At 57.4% G+C, this 17,296-nt stretch overlaps 2 protein-coding genes and 1 long non-coding RNA gene across 3 annotated transcripts in view; 2 read left to right on the top strand and 1 right to left on the bottom strand.

The window, feature by feature from the left end:
- The window catches only part of KCNC4 (potassium voltage-gated channel subfamily C member 4), a 37,595-nt gene extending 35,128 nt beyond the window's left edge, over nt 1–2,467 (top strand). The window contains exon 5 of the mRNA XM_017739841.1: nt 1,463–2,467. Within this exon, the coding sequence (XP_017595330.1) occupies nt 1,463–1,524 (62 nt within the window). The 3' untranslated portion in view covers nt 1,525–2,467. The remainder of the gene's footprint in view (nt 1–1,462) is intronic.
- A 3,410-nt stretch (nt 2,468–5,877) lies between these two features.
- On the bottom strand, nt 5,878–8,705 carry LOC108448065. Its single transcript, XM_017739856.1, has 2 exons — nt 7,934–8,705; nt 5,878–6,650 (listed from the first exon to the last, which is right to left on the bottom strand). Exons 1-2 carry the CDS (start codon nt 8,677–8,679, stop codon nt 6,437–6,439), a joined length of 960 nt encoding a protein of 319 aa, XP_017595345.1. The 5' UTR covers nt 8,680–8,705; the 3' UTR covers nt 5,878–6,436.
- LOC108448067 lies at nt 6,381–9,652 on the top strand. The gene is made up of 2 exons (XR_001863851.1): nt 6,381–6,462; nt 7,276–9,652. It is a non-coding gene; the product is annotated as an uncharacterized LOC108448067 (long non-coding RNA).
- Nucleotides 9,653–17,296: the final 7,644 nt, after the last annotated feature.

The following is a 17,296-nucleotide window of genomic DNA, read 5'->3' as shown; positions in this document are numbered from 1 at the left end:
TGCAGCAAACCTTGGGTGTATTTGGAGCTGGGTTGTGCCAGCTGTGCCAAGCCTCCTGCCTCGCCCAGGGCAGCACCCTACGGACGCTGGTGGCAGATCCACACCCAAAAATAGGCTTGAGGAAGGGGCTGCACGTCACTGAGGGGCCATGAGGGCAAGAGGGGAACGGAGCTGGTACCGATAAGCCAAGACAGGAGGGCTCTCTTCTCGTGGTGGCTTTGTCTGGGGGACAAAAAGATAAAAATCTGGGCTGTTGTTATTTATTTTTAGTCGTGCTAATTTTTTTCCAAGGCTGGGAAGCTGCTTTCCAAGGCAGGTCCCTGGAGGCTGTGGGCAGCAGGTCTCGAGCTAACACACAAAATGGCTTTGAACGGGGAGGAGGAGGAGATGGGAGTTAAAAGCCAAGTCGTGCCCCTGGTAAATCAATCGACCTGACGGGGAATGTTTCTAGCAGGACACGAGCCCTGCCAGGAGCTTTTAGCTGCTTGCAGGAGTGACTGAACCAAGAGCTCGGATATTTTTCAGCAGCCACTGCATGCATGGGCACTGCTGGGCCCCAAATTGCTGCAGGGGGATGGTGTTGGGTCTCCAAAGCGTTTTGTCTTGGGAGGTGGGGAGCTCTCCTGCCAGCTCGGGGAGGAGAGCTCCTTTAGTCCCTAAGACTTTCATGGGATGTGAGGTTTGAAAAGCCTCCATGCCTGGGCGCTGCTCACCCGAGCTGTGCAGTGATGCTCGATGGAGAACGAGACCTTTATGTTGTGGAAAACGAGGAGGGTTTGGAGCTGCGTTGGGTCTGCAGGGGAGGCAGCTGGGCCAAACCCATGAGCAGGAGCTGGGGGTGAGGTTTAAAGCAGAATTCCGCGGTTTATCGGGTGCATCAGGCGCTGTCTCCCTGCCTGACAGCCCCTCGCCTGGAAACTGGGCCCTGGCGCACGGGGAGAGGCGGTGGGGTGACTCAGAGCTCCAATCAATGATAATTAATTCAATGATAACAAATGAGAGGGAGAAGAAAAAACACTGCGGGATTAATGCACCAGGCTTGGCTTTGGGACATCTGGCTTGGGGTTGGCCTGGGAAGTTTTGGGCAAGAGCAGCTTTCTGGGAGGAGAGGGTTGAGAGGGATGTGGTGAGGGTGATGTTTTCCCCCTGCTTTTCATTTTTACCCTCAAAATTGCCCTGACTCCACGCATGGTTTCTCTTGGAGAATCATTCCCCAAGTCTCCATCTCTGGCACCATTCTGAGGCTTTTTAAAACCATCTTTCCCTGACTTACCGATGCAACAGCAGCATTTTATCCCTCTGGAAAAGGCCGTTTCATTTTGTGCTTACTCTGTTTTCTGCATCCTTCTAAGTCGGGGTCCCCTGGAAGCCCAGGGTCCTTCTCCCTCTCCCATTTCTCCCCCAAACCACTCATGGAAGCAGCGTCTAATGCCGTGTTTAATATTTGTGTCTTTAATTGCAGATTCCTGCCAGGACACCCTCGCTTCCAGTTACCCCCAGGGTGAGGTGGTCACCTTCTCCTGAGCCCCAGCTGGATGCAGGCAGCACCCTGGCACGGGATGCCTTCTCCGAGGGGGAGGGATGTGTATCCCGAGGGATGCTCTCCCTCAGGCCAAGGGATGCTCTTCCTAAGGCTAAAGGATGCATTCCCCCAGGGATGTCCTCCCCAAAGCCCAGGGATGCTTTCCCTCAGGCTGGGACATGCATTCCTCTAGGGATGCTCTCCCTGGGGCCAAGGGATGCTCTTCCCAAGGGAGATGCTCTCCCCAGGGCTGAGGGATGCTCCCCCCAAAGCCCAGGGATGCTCTCCCCGAGGCTGGGGCGTTCATTCCCCCAGGGATGCTCCCCCCAAGGCCGAGGGATGCTCTTTCCCCAAAGCTCCAGCTCCATCCCTGGGAGGGGGGGTGGCAGCTGGGTCCCCCCAAGAGGTGCCACAGAGCAGCAGGGCCGGGAGGGAGGTTGGGGACAGCCCCATTCCCCTTCCTGGTGCCAGCCCTGCCACGGCCACGCTGCCCCAGCACCCCCAGGGCTGCCCCCTCCCCTTGCCCACGCTTTCAGCTGCACCTCACCCCCCACCTCTGGAGATCCAGCTGCTCACCGGGACATCTCCACCTGCGGCTGCGCCCGTGCTCTGACCCCTCCATCGTCACACGGCCACCCGGAACCCTCCCCCGGGGTGCCAAAGGCTCCGCTCCAGGTGCCACCATCGCCCCCTCCCACGGGGCCTGAGCCCACGGGCACGCAGGGCCGAGCGGGGCGGTCGGGGCGCGGGGATGGGGATGGGAAGCAATAGGAGACCGAGGTGTGGGGATCCCGGCTGGCCTGGAGGGGTCAGGGTCCTTCCAACGCTGTTCCATATCTCTGTGACCAAGGCAATACTACTCCTGTCTCCGTCTGTCCTGTTCGCATGCCTGTCCAATGTGTAGAGTTCCAATAAAGACATCCACGAGCTGAGTCAGCTCCCGTACCTCTCCTGCCTCCCTGTTTCCTTGCCTCTGGCTCCCTGTGTGCCCACAGAGTCCTGTCCCAGCCCTGGCTGTCCCTGGCAGTAGGAAAGGGAGACTTTGGCCATGGCATTGCCTGGATGTTGCCTGGATCACCTTGAAGGAGGTGATTCTTCCTCCCTTCTCTGCTCTCATGAGATCCCACCTGGAATGCTGCATCCAGCCCTGGTGCCCCCAGCACTGAAAGGACATGGAACTGTTGGAGCAAGTCCCAAGGAGGTCGTGGAGTTGACAAAGGAACTGGAGCTCCCTCCTCTATGGAGACAGGACGGGAGAGTCAGGGCCGGTCAGCCAGGAGAAGAGGAGGTTGTGTGGAGACCTCAGAGCTCCTTCCAGGATCTGAAGGGGCTACAGGGAAGATAGAGGAGGACTGTTCATCAGGAACTGGAGTGACAGGACAAGGCGAATGGCTTCAAGCCAAAACTGGGAAATTTAAGTTTGATATTGGGAAGGAATTATTTCCTGGGAGGTTGGGGAGGCCCTGGCACAGGGTGCCCAGAGAAGCTGTGGCTGCCCCTGGATCCCTGGAAGTGTCCAAGGCCAGGCTGGATGGGGCTTGGAGCACCCTGGGACAGTGGAAGGTGTCCCTGCCATGGCAGGGGCTGGAATGGGATGGGATTTAAGGTCCTTTCCAAACCAGTCTGGGATTCTGTGGTTCCACGTTGTGGCTGAGCTCCTCGCTCTCTCACACGGGTTGGAGCAGAGCCCCCACTGGGAAGCCCCCGGCAGAATCACCCACGTGAGCCCTTTGGTGGGGGAAAGGCCCCGCAGAGCTGACACAGGCTCTGCCCAGCCCGGCCATCACCCACCAGCGCTGCTGGATCACCGCAGGGCCATCCTCGGCTCTCAGAGGGAACACCAGGATGGGGTGAACGGGCCGGTCCTGCTGACTCCATGGTGAGTATTTCACATCCTTTTGGGGAATATTTCACACCCTTTTGGGGCTGTACCCTGAGAGGCCCAGCAGGAGCCCTTGGAGAACTGCAGAGTTCTGGCACAGCTCCGGGTGCTCCGAATCACTGCTGCCATGAGCTGGGGGGGCTGCAGCTGACACCTTGTCTGGAAATTTGGGGCTCTACCTTTGACACCCTGAGGTCTTTCATTTGGGAGTGGTGGCGTGGGAAGAGGCTGAGATGGGTAAAACCAGGGAGGGAACTGAAAAGCGGCCGTGAGACTGGAAAGAAAACATTCCCAAATGTGAGCAGTTGGTGGCCAGGGGCCAAAGAGCAATTACAGAGAGAGCCTTCCTCCAAGAGGCTTCGCTTCCCGCTGCGGCTGCAGAGTCCGCGGAGTCGGAGTCCTCCTGCCGGGCCCTGCTCCGACGTGGCCGTGGGCACGGATCGATCATGGATCGATCACAGATCGATGCTGGGTGCCGGGGCTGGCTCATCAGGGAGGGTCGGTCAGGGGGTGCTGAGCCCCTGCATCCCCTGGGGTCCTGTCGGGGACCGCGAGTGCTCGGAACATCTCAGCAGAGCTCAGGACCTGCCCTCAGGTGACCTCGAGGGGACAGGGACAGCCCAGCCCTGTGGGAGGGGGTGTGGGGGCAGGGTGGTCATGCTGTGGGTGGTTGGGACAGAAGCGGCTGGAGATGAACCCCAGCAGCAGGATGAGGTCGCTGCTCCAGCCTGGACAAAGCCTCTTCCCATCACCATTCCAATTGCAACCTGTTCCTCTCTGATCCCTGGGCAAAATTTAGCCAGGAGGAACAAACGGGTGACTCAGGGATGGAATGGGTGTGCACAGACCCCATGGGCCCCTCCCCTTCCTCCTTCTGCTTTGGGAGAGAGCAAAATCCCTCCACGCCTGACCCTGGGGCTGCAGGCTGAGAATCGTGGCCCCAGCCTAAATCTGGGGGGCAGGGGACGATGAATGGCCAAACCTCTCTGAAGCTGCACAAAGGTGATGAGATCCACGAGCCAGGTAAGGTCCTTCAGCCCAGGACCCCGTGGGGGTGTGGGAATGCAGGAGGGGATGGAGCCCATCCCAACCCCCAGCCCGTGCAGGGATTCCCGAGCTCCTGCTGGGCAAAGCCATGGGAAACCCAGCTTCCCAACAGATCATGGAGACACAGGAATGTTGTGGCGGGTGGGGGAATGGAGCTGGGGGAGGCCGGACCCCAGGTGAGCCCAAACCCTCTTGGGGGAACACCAGGATCAGGTGTGGAAGAGCAACAGTTCCTGGAGGGAGCAGAAATCCCAAAGGGCAGCAGAAAGGTCGATTTTGTCTTCCAGTCCCCACGAGGAATCCAACCCATTTCTGGACCCAGGCATCCGCCCCCTCACTGGGCAGTGGGATGCTCCTGGCATTCCCACATCCCCACAGAGCAGATCATCCTCTCCGGTGGGCGATCCCAGCCAAGCCCAGCTCCGGCAGCCCCAGCCCGGGGCTGGCAGGGATTTTGTCAGTGCCACTGCTTGTTTGGAGCCGCAAGACTTGGATTCGGTGCTTTTGGCACGACTCGGCTCCTGGCCCGTGTTCCTTGGCTCTGCATCCCTCTAGGTGCAAATCCAGCCAAGTGGGAGAAGGGAAACAAGGGATGAGGACAGAGCCTGGCATGCCCTGACACCAGTCCCTTTCTCTTCCCAAACAAAAATCACCCTTTTCCCCATCATCCTGGAGCATTTTTGTTTCCTTTCCTTTATTTTTGAAGCCAAGGAGACACGTGGAGCACCTGGGGACACGTGGCTGGGAGGGAGCCTGGGCAGAAAGGCCCGATGGAGGAGGGGACAGTGACAGCATCCCTGGCTCGGGAGTGGGATCAGCCACCAGGTGCACTTAAAGGAATTTTAATCAACAAAAGATGGGGCTGTCAATAAAAACAAGCGCGAGGCTCTGGGGCACCACACCAAGGGATGAGAGCAGGGTTTTTAATCTAGGAAAGTACCTGCTGGGAGGGGGTGGCTGGGAAAGGAGCTGCAGGGAGAACTGAGGGGCCAGGTCTGAGCTGCCAGAGGGGCTTTTCCCCCGAGCCAGGGCACCCTGTGGGTGCTGCTGCAGCGGGAGCTGGCTCTGTCCCAGCACGGATCTGCCTGGCAAACGCTGCTCCACGCACAGGTGCTGAGCCGAGCGTGGGGCTGGGGGCTGAATCCCCCTGATCCCACCCTGATCCCACCCTGATCCCACCCTGATCACACGGAGATTTGCAGCTGCTGAACTCGGCAGTGTTCCCTGACTGCCACGGCCCTGCACGTCCCCTCCCCAGGGCTGCTCCTGGCTCCCCAGTTCAGTGCTGGAGCAGAGGATTTCAGCGTGGAGGGGAAGGGCTGGGGGTGTTCAGTGTGCCCAGTGCCCACTCTGCTAATGAGATGCAGTCCAATAAATAACTCAAGCCCCAAACAGAGTCTCTTTATCATCAAGAAATGAGCAAGCCTTGCAGTTTAGCCACGCACAGATTTTACTGCTCTGGCTACTCAGAGCCAATGGCCTTAATCCCATCCCTGCTGGAGGGAGATCTTAGAACCCACAAACACGGACCTAAAACGTTTCTTTTTTTCCCTCATCCCCGCTTTGCAGTATTGTAAGATGTGTTGAAATGCCAGATAAGCCAGGGAGAGGCTCAGGAGGGGTTCCTGGGGTGCTGGGAATGGCTGAGCCCTGGAATGGTTTTACTGGGAAACAGGCTTTGCCCACACTGAACAGGGCAGGGGGGAATTTTCCACTGCAGAACCCCATTTATCACCCACCCTGAATCGTCTGACTGTGAGCTGGGGATGGCATTTTCCCTGCTTCTCTAGATCCTGGTAGAAATAAAGGCTCAAAGCAGCATCCCCAGAACGCCGCCTGTTCCCCCCCAGCGGGAAGAAAAACAAATGTATAAATGCAGAGTTTCCCTAGAAAAATCAATCCCAGCTCTCCATCCAGCTGCTGGAACCTCCACAAAGCCACCTGGATGCGGGTTCACGTCCTTGCCGTGGGCTTTTGAGAGCATTTTAATTAGGAGCCGGCACTAATGAAGGTAGGAGAATTTCCTGGATGGGATGTTGCAGGGCAATGCCTGATCCCGGCTCCGGGCACAGCTGGGGAGACCTGGGAAGCCTGGATTCACTCCCAGCTTGCCGCGAGGTCTTGAGCAAGCAGGCTTGTGCCTCAGTTTCCCCATCTGGGTGTTCCCTCCCGGGGAGTGCTGAGCTGCGGGGAGAATGTCTTTAAAAAAAAAAAAGAGAGAGAAATTAAGGAGGTGTTTGTGTATTCTGCAAAAAGCAGCTCTGGGAGTCAGCTGAGGACAGTCCCAGCTAATTGGGAGGGGAGAGCTGGACTTTATTTGCTTATTACGGCCCCGGGAGGGCTGGGCTGGCACAGGGCTGTGGGCACGGCGAGGGGCTGGCAGTGCCCACGGCCCCAGTGCCCCTTCTGCTGGACCTCAGGGTCTTTTTCTCGGAGAGGTGATCGGAGGGAGAAGGAAGAACACCGTGCCAGCAAGGTCACCCCTCCCTCAATTGTCCCCAGCCCCCTCGGTGGGGACAGCTGGCTCCTGCCCAGCCCGTGTCAGTGCCACGCGTTGAGCTTGGCACGGCAGAGAACACAGCGCTCCTCCCAGCCAGCTGGGGGCCAGGGAAAACCTTGTTTTCCTGCTTTTACACTGGGAAAAGGGCATCTCGGAGAGGTGCAACACAGCCCCAAGGACCCGTCTGCTGCCTCCAGCTGCTCCTTCTCTATCCCTGGAGTGGGGAATTGCTCTCCCCCACCAAGCTGGTGCTCCTCGAGGGCTGAGACCCCACCGTTACCTCCCCCATCCCTTTTTTTTTTTTTTTTTTTTTTTTTTTTTCAGCTGATTCATGGAATTTCTGCTCCGGCAGCACCGTGTTGCTTTAAGCTGTTTACTCGAGTTCAGGAGGCGACAGCTCACAGGGTATTTTTAGCTCTCCGGGTAGCGGAGCGGGATTAAAATGCAGTCAGTGTTACAGACGCTGGGGCTGAATCAGTATTCCTGCACAAGCGTCTCCGTGCCAGCGTTTTCCATTGAGTGTCTGAAAAACCCAAGTTTCCATGGAGACCCAGCTCCAGGGCAACCCGTTTTCCTTGCAAAAAATAATGACAATAAGATAAAATAAAATAAAATAAAATTTTAAAAAGGCAGCAGGTAGAGAGCGGGAGCAGGGGGTCGACCATGGGATGGCACCAGGAGGAGGGCGGTGGCTGTAAATCCCAATCCCTTCCCGCTGGGATGTTGGGGCGGAAGCAGAGGCGTGGGCGTGGGTGTGAAATGCTGGTAAAGGTGGTTGGGTGTGGGCTGTGCTGCTCGAGCCACCCCGTGCCCCTCTGGGGGGGGTTTGGGGGCTGGGTGTGCTCCGTGCGGGGCGGGTTTGGTGCTTTCCTGTGGGGAAAAGGGGCAAATGTGACGCCAAGGTTGGGTTTGGAAGGGTGGGAACAGGAATTGTCATCCCATCTCCTGGAGCTAAGTGAGTTAAATCAGAAGATTCTCTCACCCGTGCTGGATCTGTGTCCTCTTCTGCCTCGAGGCATCTCTGAAAGGGCTTCTCCAGGGGCAGGTTTGTCTCCAGTCCGATGTGCGGGAGCAGAAACGCCCTCGGAGGACGCGAGGCTGGAGGTGTTGGCTCAGGGTCACACCACAGGACTGCCTTGCCTTGGTTTGCTCGTTGGCCATCGCAGAGTCCTCAACCACCAGACTCTCCCATGGAGAAGAGACCGAAACGTTGGGGTCTCTGTTATTTTCTAGCTTGGAAAATTCCCCCCTGATTTTCCCCCTTCCTGCTGCATCTTCCTTGGAAATTGGGCGGAAAACTAAGAGAAAACTCTTCATCCTTGCAGGGCTTTTCTCTGATTTCTCCTGCCTGTGCCCAGCACTGTGGTCAGGACTCAACCCAGCTGGTGCAGTGACAGTGCTGGGTGGCAAAGCAGGGCAGCGGGACAAAACCCAGTGCTCCCAGTGCGGCACGGGAGAAGATTTGGCAAGTGGGACCCAGCAATGAGATGCTGGTTTGGTTCTCCCAATAACCACAGGATGGCTGGCCTGGGGACCCATCCAGTGGCACCCTTGGAGGCCCCCCTCGGTGGGGATGTGGACATGGGCCGGATGCTGAAGCCAGCAGTGTGATTTTCCCGAACAAGCCACATCCTCTAGCCCGCTGAGATGCGAGTTGGAGCCACGGCGTTTCCTGCCCATTGTTTGCCCCCTGCTCTGGTGGGATTTTTCCATGTGGTGATCCAGCATGTGGAAACCTTGGAAACCCAACCTGCAGCCACTTCTAGCCACCCTGAGGGAGGCCGAAAAGCACAATGAGAGCAAGGACAAAGCAGAGCCAGCTCTCGGTCAGCCCCAGCACTGCCTCCCTGCACGGGAATGCTGCATCCGCAGGGCCAGCCCATGGGTGACGTGTAAATGGTGCAGCTGCTGGGCAGGGATGGACCATCTCTGTGGGGATGAGCTGCTTCTGGGAGCAGAAGGCTCCCCAGATCCCGACCTCCTGGTGAGATCTCTGTCCTAGAGCCAGATGTGAGGCAGGTGGGATTCACGCAGAGGCAGAAGGCCGCGGACGGACGGGAGCCACCGAAGCCCCGGTGCAATCGGGCACTTCAAGGCCACGCTCTCCACAGCACCGTTCGTTATTTCGATTTTTCAAACCAGTCATGAGCAGCCAGGGTTGAACAAATTGCTCCATTTTCAAAGCGGAATTTGTGCTTCGCCATCCATTACCTGGGGAAAAAACCCTGAGCTCCCATCTGCGGAGAAGCTTCCTCGCTTTCTCGGGGGTGTTTTCATTAAAAGAGCGATGGGTGTTTAACACCCCGTGTCCTCCGAGCCAAATCCAACTCCCAAACTGGTACCAAACCAAATGATTTTTGCTGCAGCTCCTCTCAGCCTGATTGATTAATATTTCTGCCCAAGCAAAGAAAATGTCCTGTGAAAAGGCTCCTTTTGATCTAAAAACTGTTGTCATCGGCTTTTTTTTAATTGAGAACCCCTTCCACTGGCATTAATAGCTGCTCCCCCAGCCCTGCCCTGCGCTCAGCATGCCTGAAACAGTTCCTATCCGACAGATGATTTTCCAGCATTGGAAACAGCTGACACGATGGGATTTCATCTCCATTCACAGGGAATTTAGGCAGACTTGTTCCTATTCAGGCTGTGCTCAGAAAATGGGCTGTTTTCCTTGTTCTTGATAATAAAAGAGGAAAAAAGTCATTTTTCTGCCCAACTCCTTGCTTTTTGTAGTCTTGGAAACTGTGTCGCTCCCCGTGGAGTCAAGGGGGTGCTACCAGAGGCACTTTGGTGCTGCAGGGTCGTGGTTCAGCTCTTGGATCGTGGATTTGGCCAAGGTTTGGCACAGGTGAGGAGAGGGCCACCCTGTGCTGCTGGGATGGACATTCCTCTGGGATGCAGGAGGTGAGCCGATCCCCTGGGAATGGTGTCACCAGGGCAGGAGTGTCCCAGGGAGTCCCCTTGTCCCTGGGCTGGGGAGCACGTGCCAGGGGCATTCTCTTGGCGCTGCCAGAAGCTCAGTGGTAACCAGGGGCTGATTTTGTGTGTCTGAGGCTGCATGGAACACGTGCAAATGAATTCCCTCTTATCCCTGCCCAGGCTGCTCCACTGTCAGCCTTTGGTTTTTTCCCAGCGTGAGCAAGTCCCCGGCTTTTCTTCCTGCTCTCAGAAAATGGTATTTGGGGAACAGCCTGCAGGAAAAACAACCAACCAACCAACCAACCCCCCAGACTAAACCACAGCACTCCAGATATCCACTGACTTTATTTCAGCAACCTGGCTGAATTCTCCGTGGGAGCCTGTGGCTCTTCCTGGAGAAAGGAGGATTTTTGCAGCTTTTCAAAGGTTGGTCTCAATGTCCTTGGAGGCGTTTTCCAACCTAAACGATTCTGTGATTCCCAGCAGTGATGGGAAGCAGGGATGGGCAGAGATATGTGATAAACCCGATGTGTTTAAGCCCTGGTGGGAAGCATTTTGCAGCAGAGCTTGGAGTCCCCCATTGAGCATGGAGGGTGCAGGAGACTTGGCCAGGGGAAGAGGGGAGAAGCCCAAGGAGCAGCTTTCAGTATGGATCGTGGAATGGTTTGGGTTGGAGGGGACATTAAAGCCCATCCCATTCCACCCCCTGCCATGGGCAGGGACACCTTCCACTAGCCCACGTTGCTCCAAGCCCCGTCCAACCTGCCTTCTGACACTTCCAGGGATGGATGGCTGCTTCCAGCTGGAAGAGATACCATCTCCTCCCAGACTGCCAGCAAGGGGAAGGTCAGCGGTGTCCGAGCAGCTCTGCCAGGCTGCGGCAGCTCCTCACAGGGTCAGCCCAGCATCGTCCCCTTTGAACGCGTTTCTGCTTTCCCTGCAAACCCCCCGGCCCCTCTCCAGGGGACCCCAACCCCCTGCAGCCCCTGCTCTGCATTTATAGCTGCCACTTGCAGCTCTTTTGTTGTTTTCTGCTGTTCATTTAAAAAAAGGCAGCTGACACCATCTCACTGTCCATGGAAGGGAACTATTTAGGGACACAACCAGTGGGTTTTGGAAAACTTACCATAACGGGAGAGCTGCGGTTCCTTCCAGCCGTGCACCCTCCCTGCTCCTTGCCAGCCAGCTCTGCTCAAGGGGACACTTTAAATGGGATGTTAACAACTCCAAAAAATACCACAAAGCAGTTTCAGAGCAGAATAATTGGGAGTCAGCTGCAGCTGGGGGCTCTTCGTGCTTCCCGAGTGTTGTCCCTCTCAGAGAAGGACGTCACATTCCCGTCATTGGTCTAAGAGTCCTTGGAGCCAGTCGGGGATGTTGAAAGCCAGCTGAGCTGAGGAGCTTGGCAGGGCTGGGATTTGTGGGGAGAAATGGCCTTTTAAGATGCTGGGGCTCTTAACTCATCTGGAGCAGCGCTTTGGAAGAGATTAAGGAGGAGGAGGGAAGGGGCAAGTTCTCCTCTCTGGTCTTGGCTGTGGCCGTGATGGGGGGGTTGTGTTGGCTCTGTGCAGCAGAATGAGAGCTCCTGTATCCCAGGAAATGATAGGGATAAATTGGGGATAGATGGTGAGGAACCCCCTTGATGTCCCCCATCCTCTGCTAAAACCCCTCAGGAGACACCGTGGGTTAGAAGTTCCTGGTTGTGGGGCTGCTGCTCCGCTCTCCCCCTACTGCCCCTTGGAAATTCCTTGCTTGGAATTCTTGGGCTTTTGCTTCTAAATTTAGCCCTTTTGGGGCAGGCTGGGTATGGAGGAGGGTAGATGATAGATAAGGAGGAGGAGAAGCCCTTCTTTCTCCCTCGGTCCATCGTCTAATCAAAGGGAGCCCGACTTTAAAGGCTCCTTGTTCAGCACAGAGCAGACAGGGAACATCCATCATTAAAAATGTTCAAGGGCTTTTGTTCCTCTTTGAAATTGCTGGCAATGACCAGGCTTGGGGCAACCTGGTCTAGTGCAAAGTGGCCCTGCCCACGGAGGTTGGAACAAGAGGGGCTTTAGGTCCCTTCTCACCCTAACCATTCCAGGATTCCATGACTCTAAACACAGCCTTGCTGCTCCTTCCCCTCCTCATCAGCCCGCAGGCACCACAACAAGGACCCAGCTCCAAGGAAAAGGAATTTAAATGCAGGAGATCCTTGGGCTGCTGGGATGTCCCCACCCCAAAATGCAGCATGCAGTAGGAATTGTCTTCTTTTCACGTTCAGCCCCTCTCCCCATTTCCCTCTGAAACTGCACAGATGTTACTGGAGCCAGAGAGGCCTTTGGGGATAAAACAGGGATGTTTTCCTCTTTCTCATGGGTAAGAAAGCAGCTGCTGGGGTATGGCCGTTGTCCTAAAGCAGCTGTAACCAAAAAGCCAAGCCAGCGGGAGGGGGGTGATGTGCCCTGGGGTTCAGCTCTCAAATCTGCACCGCGCGTTTGGGTCGTGGTTTCTTTGGGTCAGGACCTGCTTTTGTCCCCTCTGCCGGACAGCTCCGGGGGCCGTATGGGGCCAGGACACTCTGCAGAAGACTCTGCTGCCGGCTGCGGGTTAGAGGTGCGGCCAGGGAGGCCGGGAGGGGCGGTGGGTGCCCGTGCCCAGGATGCTGCTCTCGGCAGATCGATGCTAATCCCGTTGTCTGTGCTGCAGAGCCGGAACCGCCCCGAGGGCCACGGGCAGGAGCGAGGGGTAAATCGGGGTGGCTCCCGAGGCACCCGAGTCCCTCATTGCTGCCAACTGATCCTAAAAGAGGGGCAACAAGGGATCCTCAACTTCCACAGTAGGCAGGGAGCTGCTGTTGAGAGAAGGGCTGCTGTTTTTTGTGGTCGTGGTTTGTGCCCGTCCTCAAAACCTCACTAGGAGGGAGGAGAAAAGAGAATTTTCTTACTGAGTCCCTTCCTTCATGAGCTCCGTCCTTTGTGAGCCCCAGCCTTTGCTCCTGGCTCCTCTCCTCACATTTCACTGCTGCTTTTCCCCTCCACGTTTTCAGCCTGCAGGACAAAATCATGCCTGGAGCTGCCGTCCGCCCTTTCACCACAGCTGCCACCCTGTCCACATCCACACCCCGCTGCCGCTGCATTTCCATGGGATCAGACTCTTCCCAAGACGCGGGAAGAAACATTTTCCAGGCTTCTCCCTCCAGATTTCCCCCGTGGAGGATGCAGGTGGATGGGTTTTGCCCGGCCTGATTGAAATTCGGCTCAGCACATCCTGGCTGGCGATCAGTCCTGCCCATCACCGCCCCGAGCCGCGGCAGAGCGGCTGCTCCGTGCTGATACGGCACCGAGCGGCTCCCGAGACCCCGGCCTTGGCACATCGGGCTGGGAACGAGCGAAATCTGCTGGGCTGGGGGAGCTAATTAGTCTAATGGGGGAGAAAATTGCTGCGAGGGGATGGGAATCATCCATCCACTTCTGTGCCCGAGGCAGGCTCGTGGACGCGGGTGGGAGAGGAGCAAATCGCCAGCCCCGGGTCCTGCCATCGATGCACTTTTTAGCCTCGGGCGCATCATTTAACTCCCAGACTCGGCTTTGATAGCCCAAATCAAGGCTGCTTTGGCTTTTTCCTCGTATTCTGCTCATTTTTGTGGCTAGAAAGGCCAGTTGTGTTCAGTAACTTTGACTTCCTGCATTAGACAGGCCATAAAATGCTGCGTGGTGCCGAGCCTTGTTATTAGCATTTATTACTGCGGAGGGAACGGGCTCGGCGAGCGCAGCTCCATGGGTGGGGAGCTTTTTAAAGCAATCACCTACGGCCATGCAACCTGTTATGAAAGCTCTGCATAACCAGGATGGATTTGTTCTGTGGGTAATGAGAGGAAAATCAACGCCTCTTGACAGAGAAGAGCCTGGTGTGTTTGTTCTGGAAATTAGGGGGGTCGGCACAGCTGTTGGAGGTGTTGCCCCCCATCTCAGGTTCTTTTCCTTGTGCAGGTGGGGATGGTGGTGGTTGGCAGCCCAAGGAGCTGTGTTGGCTCTGTGGTGCCTGCCTGGAGCAGGGCTGGCTCCTTGGCTCTCCTTGTGGGCACAGGGAGCCGTGTTGGGATAATTCCTGGGTAGGAAAACGCAGTGCTGAACGCTTGATCGTACCTTTCCCTGATCATCCTCCACTTTCACACTGTGCCCTGGGGACGGTCTGGGCTCAGATCTGCCTCCTCCACCCCTGCTGACCAAGAGAACGCTGATTTTAGCACTGAAAGCTCCAGTCTGGGCAGGATCTCACTGTGTGAGAGGCTTGAAGGGCATAAAATGGGGCCTGCGTGGCCAAAGCTGGAGTGGGATTTGGTTCTGGGTGGAAGGAAAGAGCCAGGAGAAGCCCTGAGGTGGGGGAAGAGCTCAAGATGGGCACTGGAACAGGCGCCCAGGGGGCTGTGGAGTGTCCCTCTCTGGAGACATTCCAAACCCGCCTGGATGTGTTCCTGCACCCCGGCGACCCTGCCTTGGCAGGGGGGTTGGACTGGGAGATCTGCAGAGGGCCCTTCCAAGCCTGACCAACCTTCCCACCCTTCTGTGATTCTGTGAGAGCTGGCAGTGTGATGGGCACAGGGTCAGGGGAGCACAGCTTGGAGGGCAGCTTCGGGAGGGATTAAGGGGCACCATGGTTGCTGGGATGTTCCTGAGGAGCAGAACAGGAGCAGGACGGATTTAGCACAGGAGCCACAGTCCCTTTGGTCTTTATCCTTCTGCTCCCTGTGCCCACCTCTGAGGCTTCTGCCCACCCTGGCCCCTCCCCATCGCTGTCAGCTCTGCCCCTGCAGTCCCTGCACTGCTGGGTGACAGTGCCACCACCTCCAACCACACCTGTACCTGTCACCCATCAACACGACCCCCAAAGTGATGATCTCAAGGGCTTCTGTGGACCAAAACGGTGTGCAAAGGGCTTTGGGGGAGGCTGGAATTTTTGCTACACCTGGGTATTTTTTTCCTCCTTCCTGCACAGTGGAGCCTGGGGAGGAGAAAGGATGAAAGGACCTGAGGAGCTTTGGGGCTGAGTCCAGCCCTGCAGCAGCTCCTGCAGGACCTTACCTGCTGCTGGAGAAAGGCAGTGAAGAGAGAGGGAGAGGTGGAGGGACAACCTGAACTCCTGGGGATGTTCAGACCGGCTTCTCTCCCCTCTGATTTGGTTTAAATTAAGCCATCTGGTCACATTAAATGGTGAATTATCTCAGCTGCTGCTGCTCTCCCTGGGGGAACAGTGGCCAGAGGGGAGGGGGAATGCTGGAGGGCTGCACCCCTGGCCCCCAGGAAAATGTGGATGCCATGGGGATGGGCGACATCTCCCCTTTGGTGTTCCAAGCAAACTGGAGCCGCTCCCCTGGGAAGATCACAGCCCTGCTGCACTGGCCTTGGAGGAGGGCTCAGAGCTGGTCTCAAATCCATCTAATCAAGCCAAGCGTGGTGTCCCCTCCGTGTCTGGTGTCCTTGGGAGTCCTTTTCCGGGCAGCAGCACCAGATCAAGCGATCAGAGCTCTCACGGCGATGCTGCGGCTCGGAGAAAGGGAGGGGGGCACTTTAGCAGGACAGAGGGGCTGGAGCAGCCATGGGGAACGGCAGCCTGAGGCTGGAGCAGGACCTGGATTAGCCAAGGGTGGGATTTTGCTTCACTCCCGCCTGTTTCCCCTTCCTGGTTCTCCAGGGATGTCTTCAGCCTGCCCTGGGTGGGCACCCACGGTCGTGGGGGGGACCCTCTTCTCTTTGGGCAGCTCAGAGGCTGACCCAGACCCTGCTGGGGGTCTCAGCCAGGTCCCCCCAGTGTGGGCTGCCAGCCCCTGGTTGAGCTTCACTGCATGGCCTCTGCCCCTGCCACACTGGATGGTCACCTGTGCCAGTGTCATGGAATCCTGGAATGGTTTGGGTTGGAAAGGACCTTAAAGCCCATCCAGTCCCACCCCTGACACGGGCAGGGAAACCTCCCACGGCCCCAGGCTGGTCCACGCGCCGTGGCCTGGGACACTGCCAGAGATCCAGGGCCAGCCACAGCTGCTCTGGGCACCCTGTGCCAGGGCCTGCCCACCCTCACAGGAAAGGATTCCTTCCCAATATCCATGTATTCCTGTCCCCTGACACTTTGAACCCATTCCCCCTTGTCCTGTCCCTCCCTTTCCTGATGAGGGGTCCCTGTCCAGCTTCCCTGTAGCTCCTTCCGATCCTGGAAGGTGCTGCGAGGTCTCCACACAACCTTCTCTTCTCCAGGCTGAACGTTCCCAGCTCTCTCAGCCACACTCCCAGCTGCCACCTCTCCAGCAGTGCAGCACCCGATGCTGTGCCAGCACCCCAAACCCAGCCCTGCACAGCCGGGGAGGACACGGGCGCTCGGTGCTCACTGCCAGCTCCTCGCTGAGACCCCGCTCATCATCACTGCCACGAGCTGTGAGGTCTTTGCTCAGGCCTGTGCCAGGGAGATGCTGGCTGGGTGGACACAGGTCACTGTAAACCACCCTGTGCCACCAGTACCCTTTCAGGACCCTTCGTGGGAACAGCAGCACTGAGAGGGAAGGGCTGGGAGGCCAGGGGGAGGGGTGGGAGCCCATTAGTGCTGGGGGAAAGAACTGGGGTGGAAGAAGTGGCTGAGAAGAAAAAGTGACAGGCGGTAGAGGGGGCATTTGGGGCTCCAAAGTGCCTCTGGGTGCTGGTAAAACTTCCCTGGGAGCCCAGGGGAGGGATGGATGCTGGTCCTCAAGGGACAACCTGCCCACTGCAGTGTCCCAGCGGTGTCTGTGTCCCCAGCTCTCCCAGGGCCCTTGGAGAGCTCCTCTGTCCAGCTGTGCAATGGTCACTGTGGCTCTGAGCACGCCGGCCCCACTGACGTGCAAAGGACAACCACTGCACTGGGTTAAAAGTGAGTAGAATCACAGAATGTCCTGAGTGGGAAGGGACCACCAGGACCATCCAGTCCAACCCCTGGCCCTGCACAGACATCCCAAAATCCCACCCTGGGCATCCCTGGCAGCGCTGTCCAAACGCTCCTGGAGCTCTGGCAGCCTCGGGGCCGTGCCCATTCATTCCCTGGGGAGCCTGGGCAGTGCCCAGCACCCTCTGGGGGAAGAACCTTTCCCTGCTCTCCAGCCTGACCCTGCCCTGACACAGCTCCAGCCCTTCCCTGGGTCCTGTCCCTGCCACAGCGAGCAGAGCTCGGAGCTGCCCCTCTGCTGCCCCTTGGGAGGATGTTGAAGAACCCAGTGAGGTTTCCCCTCAATCTCTCCTTCTCCAGGCTGAACAGACCAAGTCCCCTCAGCCCCTCCTCATTAGACCCCTGCAGATCCTTCCCCATCCTCGTGGCCTCCATCGGATGCCCTCCAGTGGCTTCACATCTTTTTTATTCTGTGGAGCCCAAAAGTGCCCCAGGACTGGAGGTGAGGCTGCCCCAGAGCAGAGCAGAGCAGGACAATGCC

This window comes from Corvus brachyrhynchos, unplaced genomic scaffold, assembly GCF_000691975.1.
Source record: "Corvus brachyrhynchos isolate BGI_N302 unplaced genomic scaffold, ASM69197v1 scaffold67, whole genome shotgun sequence".
Lineage (NCBI taxonomy): Eukaryota > Metazoa > Chordata > Aves > Passeriformes > Corvidae > Corvus > Corvus brachyrhynchos.
This window is presented reverse-complemented; position numbering and strand designations above follow the sequence as displayed.